This window comes from Mustelus asterias, chromosome 16, assembly GCF_964213995.1.
Source record: "Mustelus asterias chromosome 16, sMusAst1.hap1.1, whole genome shotgun sequence".
Lineage (NCBI taxonomy): Eukaryota > Metazoa > Chordata > Chondrichthyes > Carcharhiniformes > Triakidae > Mustelus > Mustelus asterias.
The window spans coordinates 66,932,427-66,945,866 of NC_135816.1; the positions used below are offsets into that span (position 1 = coordinate 66,932,427).

Consider the following 13,440-nt stretch of genomic DNA (forward strand, 5'->3'; position numbering starts at 1 on the left):
TCCATTCAACAGTTTTGGCTGAAGGTGATACAATGCTTCAGTCTTGTTTTTTGTACCAAGGTACTGAACTCCCCCATCATTGAAGATCAAAATATTTGTGGAGCCTCCTCCCCGTGTTAGTTGTTTAATTGTCCACCACCATTCACAACTGGGTGTGGCAGGACCATAGAGCTTAGATCTAATCCATTGGTTGTGGGACGACTTAGTCCTGTATATCACTTGCTGCTTCTGTTGTTTGACATGTAGGTAGTCCTGTGTTGTAGCTTCACCAGGTTAGTGTCTAGTGCTGCCCCTAGCATGCTCTTTTGCACTCTTTATTGAACCTGGGTTGATCCCTTGGCTTGGTGGCAATGGTAGAGTGAGGTACATGCAAGCCCATGAGACTACAGATTGTGGTTGAATATAATTCTGTTGCTATGAATCTCCTACAGCACCTCATGGATACTAAATTTTGAGTTGCTACATCTGTTCTGAATCTAGTCCATTTAGAATGGTGATAGTGCAACACAATACTTAGCCTTCACAAGAACTGTGCAGTGATCACTCCTCCAATACTCTCATAGCCTGATGCATCTGCAGCAGGTATATTTGTGAGGATAAAGTCAAGAAAGTTTTTTCCCTCTTGTTGACTCCCTTACCACCTATCATTGATCTAATCTAGCAGCTATGTCCTAGCGGACTCAGTCAACTCAGTCAGTAGTGATAATACCGAGCCACCATTGGTGATGGACATTCAAGTCCCCAACTCAGAGTATATTTTGTGCCCATTCCACCCTCACTACTTCTTCCCAGTGGTGTTCAACATGGACAAGTTCTGATTCATCAGCTGAAGGGTAAGGGAGTGGTGGAAGTAGTAGATGATAATCAGCAAGAGGTTTCCTTGCCCATGTTTGACCTGGTACTGTATAAATTCATTGGGTCTGGAGTTGATATTGAGTGCTCCCAGGACAATTCCCTCACGACTATGTGTCCCTGTGCCACCGTCAGTATCAAGGTACACTGCTTTCATGACTGTGGCTTCTTCCAACCCCACACAGCATTTTCACAGAATAAAAATGTTTTGATTCAGAAGGTACAAATGTAAAATGGCAACATTTGCATACAAATCCAAAATGCCTTTATTGAATGAAAAAAGACACGTTTGTGTAAACCAAAAATGATGCAGATTGAGACAATTATGCAGATACACAAATAAACATAAATTGCCTCAATTAAAGCCAGTTAGGTTCTAATTTTGTTGATCAATCCTGGCTAAAATATGAGACAAGAATCCTTATATTGGCATTGTAAATACATGTGATGGAAGCTTTGTTTTGCTTGTAAACAATTCCCACAGGAACTGTTTTCTTCAGAAAAGGTTCTTAGTAAGCCAGGTGGAACATTTCTCAGTTGCTCCAGCACTGTTGCATGTTTTTATATGTCTGTTTTGCTGTTCTGAGTAAGTGTGCTCTTGTGCCCTCCCAGGTCCTCAGTCCTCTGAACCTCAGTCTTGCAGTGCCCATACTACATCATGCCCTCCAGCATGTGTGTGCAGCAACAACATTGTGGATTGTCGAGGGAAAGGACTGACCGAAATCCCAGTCAACCTCCCAGAAAACATCGTGGAAATGTGAGTAAGAGACGTTCCCAGACTTGATTTTAAAGGCGAGGGAATGGGAAGGGTGATGTCCACAGAATTCCTCCAAATAGAAGGAGGCATTCAGCCCCTTGAGTCTCCACCAACTCTCTGACAGAGGGTCTTACCCAGGCCCACCACCCACCCAATTACCTTAACCCCATCCATTTACCCTGCTAATCCCCTATACATCTTGGGACACTAAACGACAATTTAACATGGCCAAACCACCTAAGCTGCACATCTTTGGAGTGTGGGAGGAAACCGGACCTTCCGGGGAAAACATACACAGTCACCCAAGGCTGGAATTGAACCTGGATCCCTGGCGCTGTGAGGCAGCAGTGCTAACCACTGTGACACCATGCTGCCACGTCAAATGTATCAGTTTCTAAAGATGGTTTTAGAGCTGCAGAAGTCATTTAACCCTATCCTGTTGAGGACGCCAAATCAGATTGACCAAAAAAAGCACAGACTTGCTACGATCCAGTGCAGCATCGGAATAAAGGAAAGCCTAAAGGGGTGCGGTGATTCCCAGCCTACTGATGAGTGCATTGTTACAAGCTGGATGAACAGCCACCAGATTCTGTGGGGAGGCAGATTGAGTGAGCAAAATGAGTCTGCATCCAGAGAAAAAAGAAACAAAACTTCAAATATCTCTGAATTGGGTCAACTCCATCAGGCTGGAGGCAGGCACTGTTGCTTTATGAGGCTCAGATATCTTAGAAATTGGAGACAAGCTCTTCCAAAAGGAAATGCACTTATGGGTTGAGCCAAATTGAGATAAGACACCTGATTGTTATTTGAACTTTGTATGATTGAGATGGTAGCATTTCATAGAGATGTTTGTTTAATTTGTATGGCTTGTTCGGAAACAAAATTAATCCACTGTTTAATCCAAGGTTTAGGCTTGCTCTCATCATTGAATATCATGTTGGCGGCTAAATATGGATGTATTTGGCCCTGAGAGTGATTTTTTAAAAATACATATATATCAAAAATATACATTAAAATATACATTGGGGTGGCATGGTGGCACAGTTGTGAACACTGCTGCTTCCCAGCTCCAGGGACCTGGGTTTGATTCCCAGCTTGGGCCTCTGTCTGTGTGGAGTTTGCACATTGTCCCTGTGTCTGCGTGGGTTTCCTCCCACAGTCCAAAGATGTGCGGGTTAGGTTGATTGGCCATGCTAAATTGCCCCTTAGTGTCCCGGGATGTGTAGGTTAGAGGGATTAGCGGGAAAATGTATGGGGTTACAGGGGATCGGGCTTGGGTGGGATTGTTGTCGGTGCAGACTCGATGGGCTAAATGCCCTCCTTCTGCATTGTAGGGTTTCTGCGATTCTATTCATTCTTGTGGTATGAGCTTCTCAGACAAGGCCAGCATTTATTGCCCATCAGTAATTGCCCTTGAGAAAGTGGTGGTGAGCCACCTTCTTGAACTGCTGCAATCCGTGTGCTTTTTTTCCCCTGTAACGTATGATTCAACTGAGTAGTCAAACCATTTCAGATTGGCGATTAAAACTCAACAACATTTCTGCAGATCTCAGGTCATGTGTAGGCCAGGCCTGATTAGGATGCCAGATTTCCTCGTCTGAAGGATAGTAGTGACCAGAGGGGATTTTATACCCGTCCAGTAATTTCATGGTCATTAATTTATCCCAGATTTCTTAATTAGCTGAATTTATATTCCTCCAGCTGTCATGATTTCTACTCATTCCTCTGGGTCATTCGTTGGCTTCTGGATTACTAGTGCAGCAACATCACCACTTGGCTGTTGACCACTTAATGGGAAGGAAAACATGTCTATTGACATGTGTAAGCAAGGAGCCCTAGCATCCACTAAAGCTTCACAATGTGAAAAGAACTGGGTGTGTACAAAGCAGGAGGGCCTCCAACCACTGCCAAAGCTCTCACAGTTTAAACATTTCAGGGAGCCACATCAAGAAGCTTTTCAATTGCAAATATAGTCAGTCGCCTTTAAAGCTTGCAGCCAGATTTTCCCAGTCCTCCTGTTCATGGCTAGTTGTATCCGGCCATGCGGTGAACTTGCAGGAGGAGCATTGACGGTTCCAGATGGCATTCCGACCCACCACCCACTGAGCCACAACATTTTAAAAAAACAATTACAACAGCAGCAATCACTTGCATTTATATAGCACCTTTAAACATCCCAAGGTGCTTTGAAGGAATCTTTTCAAACAAACTGAAGTGAGCCACTTAAAGAAGATATTACTAGAAACAAGTGTCCCAAATGTTCTTTCGTGTAAACCAAATATTTTGAAATCAGACACTAAATTATTGATCGTGAAAAATCTGACTCTCAGCAAAGATCTGTTGTGTTGTTGGAGGTGTAGAGATGTTCTAGATTTCCTGAGCTTGGGAGAGGGAATGATCCAACAAGATTCCCATCCCAAGTCACTGTGATTTCTATTCGAGACACACATGTGCAGGAAATAAAATGGGGGTTGGTTTGTGTATCTAATGGAGTCAATGGCCTCGCTACCACATGAGAAGGTACCATTTGAACAAAGTACCATTTGGTTGCTGAGACCCATGACACTGGTGATGATGTTACATTTCAGTCAGTCTGAATTGCTGTGGCAACATGCACTTTTTAAATGCACGTTATAGATTGGAGCTATGGATAGTGATGGTGGAGGCTCCAATTTTCTTTCCAACCATGGCTGACCAGGAATCTCTCCCACTCTTATTGCCTGCCACTGATGTTTGTTGGAAGGGTTTGCAAGTCGATACACAAGGCCACATTATTAACACACCCGTTTTGACTATCCTGTCCTGATGTGGGGTTCAAACCTGGCGATTCTGGCTCAGAGGCAGAGATGCAACCCACTGTGCCACAAGACCTCCAATAAAACTGTAACTCAGTGTGGGATAGTATTGTCAGTGGAGGAGCAGAAAAGAAGCGAAACATAAACAAGAGTAACTTTTCCCATAAGATTCTTTGTTGTAAAGTCAGTCGGATTCATCCTTCTTCCTTTCACTTCAAATTAATTAACACAAAGTAAAACATGCACCACTTATACTACTTTCTTTGTGCTTCTGCTGTCTAATGCAATGTTTATAAAACAAGTCAATGTCCAATATCTCTCTGCTGTCAGTAGAATGTGTTTTCTTAGTGGTGAAGCAAAGGAATTAATTCTGAATGGATTTGCACTGGGCAGGGGACTTGTGAAGCTTTGTTTCCATCTGAAGTTGGGCTCGGGATTGGCGTGTCTCCATTTACTTGTCTTTTGCTCCCCTTCCCAACCCCTGTTTTAGTAATCGAATTACGCTATCTGTCAGGAATGGTTCAAGTCAGCATTGATTGAATGAGACAGTAAAAACACACAGGCAGGATAAAGGAAGCACTTTTATTAGAGAAGTGCAGAGAAGTCTGTGCCATTTAATTTCAAACTGCTGCTGAGTAAACAGTTCAAAAAGAAAGGAGTCCGAAGGGTTGTGTTTTAATTTCCAATGATTGGTTCAGTGCCGGCCTTACATTAACCAAGGATTTTTAAGCAATCAAGTTTTAAAATACTTGGTTCATTTTGTTCAGCCTCCCTTGGCAGCTTTATGCAAGAAAGGATCTTGAAAGCATTGATCTTGAATTCATTTCTGAGAAAGTGTAATTTCTTTGAAGCATAAACGTTCCTTCAAGCATTGAAGATAGTCAGTGGTTATTGTAAACATCTGTTACCTACAGTAACATTTCAGCACAGTAAACCTGGATGGTACAGAGGAGCTGTGCAGTGCTAACATGTGGTACCCAAACAGGAACAAGGTAGAGATCTGTTCTTCCCTCTCTGTCAGTTTCCAAATGCAAACCAAAAAGACATTGAATGGTGCCTTCCATGAATAACTGGGCGAGGGAAGCTGCCGTGCCATCACTTTTTGGGTGCTAGTCAAAAGGAGGAATTTACTGATGTCCGGGAGCAAGCTATCCTTCACCTGGATGGCAGAAACAGAAATAAAAAGGAAGTAAGCTTGTTCCAGAAAGGAACTGAGAGTTTACAAGTGTCGTGTTTTGAGAGGAAAGGGGCGATTTTATTCCCTGCCTACCTGGTGTAAATTGGGCAAGCCAATAAAATCGCCCATCAGACTCCCTTGTTAACATCCTGGACCAACCCTATAGAATACAATTTTTACATATCGTGACCAAATGAGGAGGATGCCTCCCAGAAATTGTCAGGGTTCTTCCTTAAGTCTGCAGATAAAACTCCAATGATATAATCAGGGTTCAATTTTCATTTTGACTTTGCAATTAAGAGTGGAACATTTATAAGGAAAGAAAGAACTTGCATTGATATTACCCCTTTCACAACCTCGAGAAGCCCTAGATACATTTGAAATTTAGGTCACAGTTATAATGTGGTGAAACTCGGCAGACAATTTGCATATTGCAAGCTCCCACCAGCAAAAATGAGATCTTAAGTTTTATAGGAATGTTCGTTGAGGGTAATTATCAAAGAACTGCCCTTTTCCTTCTTTGAATAGTGTAATGGGATCTTCTATCCACCTACAAGGGCAGACACAGGCCTTGGTTTACATCTCAGGACAAAAGGCAGCGCCTCCAACCATGCATGACTCCCTCAGTTACTTGCCTGAGGTATCAGCATAGAGAAAGCTCTCCAATATCTGAAGTGAGACTTGCATGCACAACCTTCTTACTCAGAGGTGAAAATGCTATCGCTGAACTGGGGCTGTCACTTCAATGTAACACTTATGTTGTGGCTTTCCCTTTAGGCTAACCCAGCGTAAAATGGAGTTGGGACCAAAATGGGCCCAAAGTGGAAAGTATTATAAGGAGAGTTTGAGCCTCGACTTCCCCAAGTTTCTCATCTTTCCCCACGCCTCCCCCCCCATTCCTCACTCAGAAGGCCATCCAGATATTTCCTCCAGGTGACTTGGCTGAGTGTTAGAGAGAGTTCTTTCAGTCTTCTCCAGCGGCCTCCTGCTCATCCTCTTGGTCTCTGGTTAGGTGGCAATTAGAGTCATGGAGGTTTACAGCATGGAAACAGGCCCTTTGGCCCAACTTGTCCATGCCGCCCAGTTTTTAACCACTAAGCGAGTCCCAATTGCCCATAGCCCTCTATACCCATCTTATTCATGTAGCTGTCTAAATGCTTTCTAAAAGACAAAATTGTACCTGTCTCTACTACTGTCTCTGGCAGCTCGTCCCAGACACTCACTACCCTCTGAGTGAAAGAATTGCCCCTCTGGACTCTTTTGTATCTCTCCCCTCTCACCTTAAACCTATTCCCTCTAGTTTTAGACTCCCCTACCTTTGGGAAAAGATGTTGACTATCTACATTATCTATGCCCCTCATTATTTTATAGACCGCTACAGGATCACCCCTAAGTATCCTATGCTCCAGGGAAAAAAGTCCCAGTCTATCCAACCTCTCCTTATAACTCAAACCATCAAGTCCCGGTAGCATCCTAGTAAATCTTCTCTTCTATATCCTTTCTATAATAGGGTAACCAGAACTGTACACAGTATTCCAAGTGTGGGCTTACTAATGTTTTGTACCACTTCAACAGGACGTCCCAACTCCTGTATTCAATGTTCTGACCAATGAAACCAAGCGTGCCGAATGTCTTCTTCTCCACCCTATCTACCTGTGACTCCACTTTCAAGGAGTTATGAACCTGTACTCCGAAATCTCTTTGTTCTATAATTCTCTCCAACGCCCTGCCATTAACTCAGTAGGTCCTGCCCCGATTCGATCTACCAAAATGCATCACCTCACATTTATCTAAATTAAACTCCATCAGCCATTCATTGGCCCACTGGCCCAATTGATCAAGATCCCGTTGCAATCCTAGATAACCTTCTTCACTGTCCATGATGCCACCAATCCTGGTGTCTTCTGCAAATTTAATAATCATGCCCCATAAATTCTCATCCAAATCATTAATATAAATAACAAATAACAGTGGACCCAGCACTGATCCCCGAGGCACACCGCTGTTCACAAGCCTCCAGTTTGAAAAACAACCCTCCACAAACCACCTTCTGTCTTCTATCATCAAGCCAATTTTGTATCCAATTGGCCACCTCACCCCGAATCCTGAGAGATTTAACTTTATTCAACAACCTACCATGCAGTACCTTGTCAAAGGCCTTGCTAAAGTCCATGCAGATTACGTCGATTGCACTGCTCACATCTATCTCCTTGGTTACCTCTACATAAAACTCAAATCAAATTCATGAGACTTGATTTTCCATTCACAAAGCTATGCTGACTGTCCCTAATCAGTCCTTGCCTCTCTAAATGCCTGTAGATCCTGTCTCCCAGAATATCTTCTAACAACTTATCCACATAGGGCGGCACGGTAGCACAGTGGTTAGCACTGCTGCTTCACAGCTCCAGGGTCCCGGGTTCGATTCCCGGCTCGGGTCACTGTCTGTGTGGAGTTTGCACATTCTCCTCGTGTCTGCATGGGTTTCCTCCGGGTGCTCCGGTTTCCTCCCACAGTCCAAAGATGTGCAGGTTAGGTTGATTGGCCAGGTTAAAAATTGCCCCTTAGAGTCCTGGGATGTGTAGGTTAGAGGGATTAGCGGGTAAAATATGTGGGGATAGGGCCTGGGTGGGATTGTGGTCGGTGCAGACTCGATGGGCCGAATGGCCTCCTTCTGCACTGTAGGGTTTCTATGATTTCTATGATTTCACTGCAGACGTTAGGACCACTAGTCTTGGAGGGGGTAACTGTCCAATGATTAAATAGTTGAGGCTTGGTAGTTAAAATGTCTCTCCTTGATCTCAGTTGGTTCCTCTTTTGGCTGGCAACTGTGAAGGAATAATGGCAACTTCCCTCATACATCCCATGTGGAATTTGGTGTCCTCCTGGAGCCTTGTCTGCATCATTCCCATTGTAATTTAACATCAGGGTATAATGTGTGAGCAGATAAATAACAATCAACTTTTGTTAGTTGTTGAGTTGGATTAACAGAGGGTTGTAAGTCACGGTTAACAAGTTATCACCTTTATTAGCTACAGATGGCATCAATGGATCTAATTGGGGGGCGGGTGGGGATAATAGAGAGAGATAATGATGTGGTACGAGTACAAAGAGCACACAAATCCCACATACAGCTATTTAGAAAGGGAATTCAGACTCAAAAGCCTTCAAACGACATAGCTTCAGGATGGTCTGAGTTACAGGTGATTGCAGACAGGAAATGTAATGAGATCAGACCAATGGGTAAGTGCACCATTTAATGTAGTGCCAAGGAATAAGTATCAGGAAGCGACTAAGTAAGACCTTTAGTCTCTGCTGCATTAATATATCTCTCGATTTCTGGATATCAGGTGAGAACAGGATGGGACTCAGCAGATGAATTTCTTGGAAATATGCAGTCTAGACTCAAACTTGGCAAATGATAGCACTTTGTGGAAAATGCTCTAACACGGAGATGTCAAGTTTGGGGAAAGAGGAGTAATTGAAGAAAACTGAGGAAAGAGAAAGAAAACATCTGTGTTTTATGCTGACACATGCTCAGGCACTGCCGTATTTCTGTGTTGTCAGGAACATAGAAAGACTGAGCTGGTATTTATGTAACATCTTTCACACCCTTAGGATGCACCAAAGTGCTTCACAGCTAATCAATTATGTATAAATTGGAGACACTATTTCACGTAGGGAAACACAGCAGCTAATTTGCAACCAGAGAGGTTGACAATGGATGACAATGTGATAAATTACTTGTTTAAATTATTTTAGTTGATGGTTCAATGTTGACCAGGATAATGGGGGAAAACTCCTCTCCCTCATAATACATCCACCTGAGAGGGCAGACAAAGATTCCGTTTAACATCTCCTCCCGAAAGCAAAACAGTGCCTAATGTATTGTTATGCCAGGAATATTGTAGCATTGTGGGGGTAATGTTACTAGACTAATAATCCAGAGGCCTACACATGAGTTCAAATCCCACTAACTGAGATTTAAATAAAATTAATTGGTAAATCTGGAATAAAATGCCTGTCTCATTGATGGATGGCACAATGGTTAGCACTGCTGCCTCACAGCGCCAGGGACCCGGGTTCGATTTCTGGCTTGCGTCACTGTCTGTGTGGAGTTTGCACATTCTCCCGTGTCTGCATGGGTTTCTTCCAGGCACTCCGGTTTCCTCCCACAGTCCAAAGATGTGCGGGTTAGGTGGATTGGCAATGCTAAATTGCCCCTTAGTGCCAGCGGGGCTAGGTAGGGTAAATACATAGGGTTATGGGGATAGGGCCTGGGTGGGATTGTGGTCGGCGCAGACTCGATGGGCTGAATGGCCTCCACTGTATGATTCTATGATATATATACCCATCGGATTATTGTTTAAAAACTCACCTGGTTCACTAATGTCCATCCAGGGACCAGATTTGCCATCCTAACCCAGTCTGACCTACGTGTGATTCCTGATCTCGAGTAATGTAGTTGACCCTTAGCTGCCCTCTGAAGTGCCCCATCAAGCCACTCAACTGTATGAAAGTGCTGTGGGTGTACTTGTACCACATGGACTGCAGCAGCCCAAGAACATTCAGTCTCAGGGGTGTTTTGGGAAATTCCCATCCCACGACATTCCTGGACCCATACTAGCCACCTTCTTATGGGACTGAGAGCCAGAGATGTTCCTGAGGGTGAATAGTGACCAACAATTTTGCACAGATCCTTTCACATAAATTGACTGCAAGTCTAACTGAGTGTGCAACTCCAGCACCTCATGATTGAGAAACTTTCAGACAAGAAGCCTCATCTGAACTACTGTCTGGATTTAGTTTTTGGATTTGCTGATAACAACCCATAGAACACCAAAACCAGTGGGCGTCTGCTATCTCTGGAGGTCATGTTGCCTCATATATGGCGAGCAGACCTTTTGATTGTAAGATTCTCTTCACTGTCTGATCTTAGCTAAACAAAAATTGACTATTTGAAGATTTAATGGTGCATGTAATAACAATTGATGAATTTCTTCCCCAAAATTCAAAACCCTCTATTGATAAATAAGCATTTATAGTCTGGATATGGGGATGCAACAATGAACAAAAAGTGCAGCACAGTTCGTACAGTCTGACAAGTAGGTTCATATACATGTGGCCCAATTGCACTGTGGAATACTGATGCTAAGTATGTGAACTAAGTGTCCTACCTCATCTTCATGGGGATCACACTGCACCTCAAAACCTACCTCCTTAAAAATAGTGCGAGTCAAGTAGGTGATGGCTTGGAAAGAATTCCCCATTTTCTCATTTTCTTGTACTCCACCCATCTGGACCTCCTCATCCTCATCATGGGGGGATTACTATCAATGTCAGTAAGCATGCAATTCTTGAGCTGCCCCAGCACTAGCTTACAAGCCAGATCCTGGATATCACATCACATCTCCTCTATATTGATGGGGCAGTGCAGGCAAATAATGTGCTTACTGCTAATGGAACATTAGACTAACATCCTGTACCTTGTACTCACAGCACAAACTCTGTTGCAATAGCTTGAACCAATCTACCTGCACAATAGCTGCAGGTGTATCAGCCATGCCTTGAGTCGGTAGCACTCTTGTCTCTGAGTCACAAGGTTCTGGGTTCAAATCCCACCCCAGAGCTGAAAACAAAACTCAAGGCTGATGCTCCAGCCAATACTAGGGATGTGCTGCACTGTCAGAGGTGACATTTTTCAGATGAAAATATAAACCAAGGGCCTGTCTGTCTCATAATATGAGAGCAAAATATTGTGGATGCTGGAATCTGAAACAAAAACAGAAAATGTTGGAAAATCTCAGCAGGTCTGACAGCATCTGTGGAGAGAGAATAGAACCAATGTTTCAAGTTTGGATGACCCTTTGTCAGAGCCCTGCATATCTCATCCAGACTTGAAACATTGGCTCTAACCTCTCTCCACAGATGCTGTGAGAAGCCTCTCAACACCAGGTTAAAGATTAAAGTCCAACAGGTTTATTTGAAATTACGAGCTTTTGGAGCACTGCTCCTTCACCAGTCTCCGAAAGTTCGTGATTACAAATAAACCTGTTGGATTGTAACCTGGTGTTGTGAGACTTCTTACTGTGCCCACCCCAGTCCAATGCCGGCATCTCCATCCCACAGATGCTGTCAGACCTGCTGAGATTTTGCAGCATTTTCTGTTTTTGTGTCGGCCTGTCTGTCTTCTCTTGTGGATGTAGAGGATCCGATGGCACTATTTCAAAGAAGAGTAGAAGAGTTATCCATTGTGTCCTGGCAAATATTTGTTCCTTATTTCCAAGACAGGTTATCTGGCTGTTATCACATTACAGTTTGTGGGGCTGCAAATTAGCTGCCCCATTTTCTACATTACAGCAGTGACTGAAAAGCACTTTGAGACGTCTGGCGGTCATGGAAAGTGCTATATAAATGCAAGTCCAGGATTTGGTATTACTTTAACAACTCAAGCAGCAAACATTAATTTCAAGGGTCCCTCCTAACTTTCTCTGGCTAATCAATTAGTTGATGCAACAGAAACCCAGCAGGGTGCTAATGTGTCTACTTAACCTTCTAATTATAAGATTGTATTTTTATGGGGGAAATAGTTGGAAAATCTCCCAACAATCTCACAGGGAGTGGATGGAAGCTGAGGACAGAGAGTGTTAATCCTGAGATGCAGCAAGGAATGTGACAATGTGTGGGACTGTGAGAGATGGGGGTGAAGAGATTGGGGGGGAAAGGAGGTTGGGAAAGTAATGAAATGCTCCATTAGATACATGTGAAATCATTTCATCTCCCCAGCAAAGGGCTAGCCTGTAGCACAGATTAAATGTGTTTTATTCACGGGAGTAGCAGTATGCAACTTCTTAAAGCCGAATTATGCTGTGATTTTGGTGAGAGCCGTTTTCATTGACTGAGGTGAAAGCATGCTGTGTATGTAATGCTGAAAAGCTGTCCTTGTCTGGGTTCAGTAGGAAGGTGTGTGGGAGTGGATGAGATTTCTGAGACAGGTGGGGGGGCCTGCAGCATATTTCTTCATGGCAGGAGGTGGCTCGCCATTGCCCGGCAGTGGGATCTTCTGGGCCTGCTAATGTCAATCGGATTTCCCATTGATTCCACTCCACACCACCAGGAAACCTGAACATCCCACCAGCTGGGAGAGCCAGAAAATCACCCCCAGGGTGATGACCCTGAATGGATTCTTGCACTTAATAGCTGACCAATAGATACTTGAAAACACCTGCCTCATTTTCACCAGGTTCCAGTAACATGCTGCAAGATACATTTGATACATATACAGTAATATGTGGCCATTGTCTACAGTGCGGCAGGGTGGGTGTGCGGTGAGTGGCAGGCTGGGTGCGCACGGCAAGCGGCGGGGTGGGTGCGAGCGGCAGGGTGGCTGCGGGATGAGCGGAGAGTGGCGGGGTGGGTGCGGGATGAGCGGAGAGTGGCGGGGTGGGTGCACACAGTGAGTAATGGTGTGGGTGCGTGACAGGGTGGGTTAGCAGTCGGGTGGATGCGGGGTGAGCGGCGGCGTCGTGGTGCACACAAAGTGACGGGGTCGACGCATGCACAGCAGTGGGTCGTAGTATGCACAGAGTGGAGGGGTCAGCGTGTACAGAACAATGGGATCGCTGTGCACAGAATACTGAGGAGGACAGCTTGCTCTCTGACCTTTCGTACTTCCCCTGTTTGTTTCTCTTCCAGAGCTGCTGTCGAATTGTCCTCACTGTCATCATGATCCTGTTGCCAAACTCGCATTAACTGTTCCACAGTTATTGATTCTATTTTTGCTCTAGATGCTGTCAGGTAAACATCGACATGACTTGCAGTCTGCAGCTGAAATGTTATTAAGTTATATTTTTGTTGCTGCT

General features: G+C 44.1%; 1 protein-coding gene across 2 annotated transcripts in view; it reads left to right on the forward strand.

Annotated features, from left to right (window-relative positions):
• LOC144505230 (slit homolog 3 protein-like) overlaps nucleotides 1-13,440 on the forward strand; it is a 678,283-nt gene that overhangs the window by 386,265 nt on the left and 278,578 nt on the right. For both annotated transcript variants that reach the window (XM_078231240.1, XM_078231241.1), the window contains one exon: nucleotides 1,465-1,609. In XM_078231240.1, coding sequence (XP_078087366.1) covers nucleotides 1,465-1,609 — 145 coding nt within the window. The remainder of the gene's footprint in view (nucleotides 1-1,464; nucleotides 1,610-13,440) is intronic.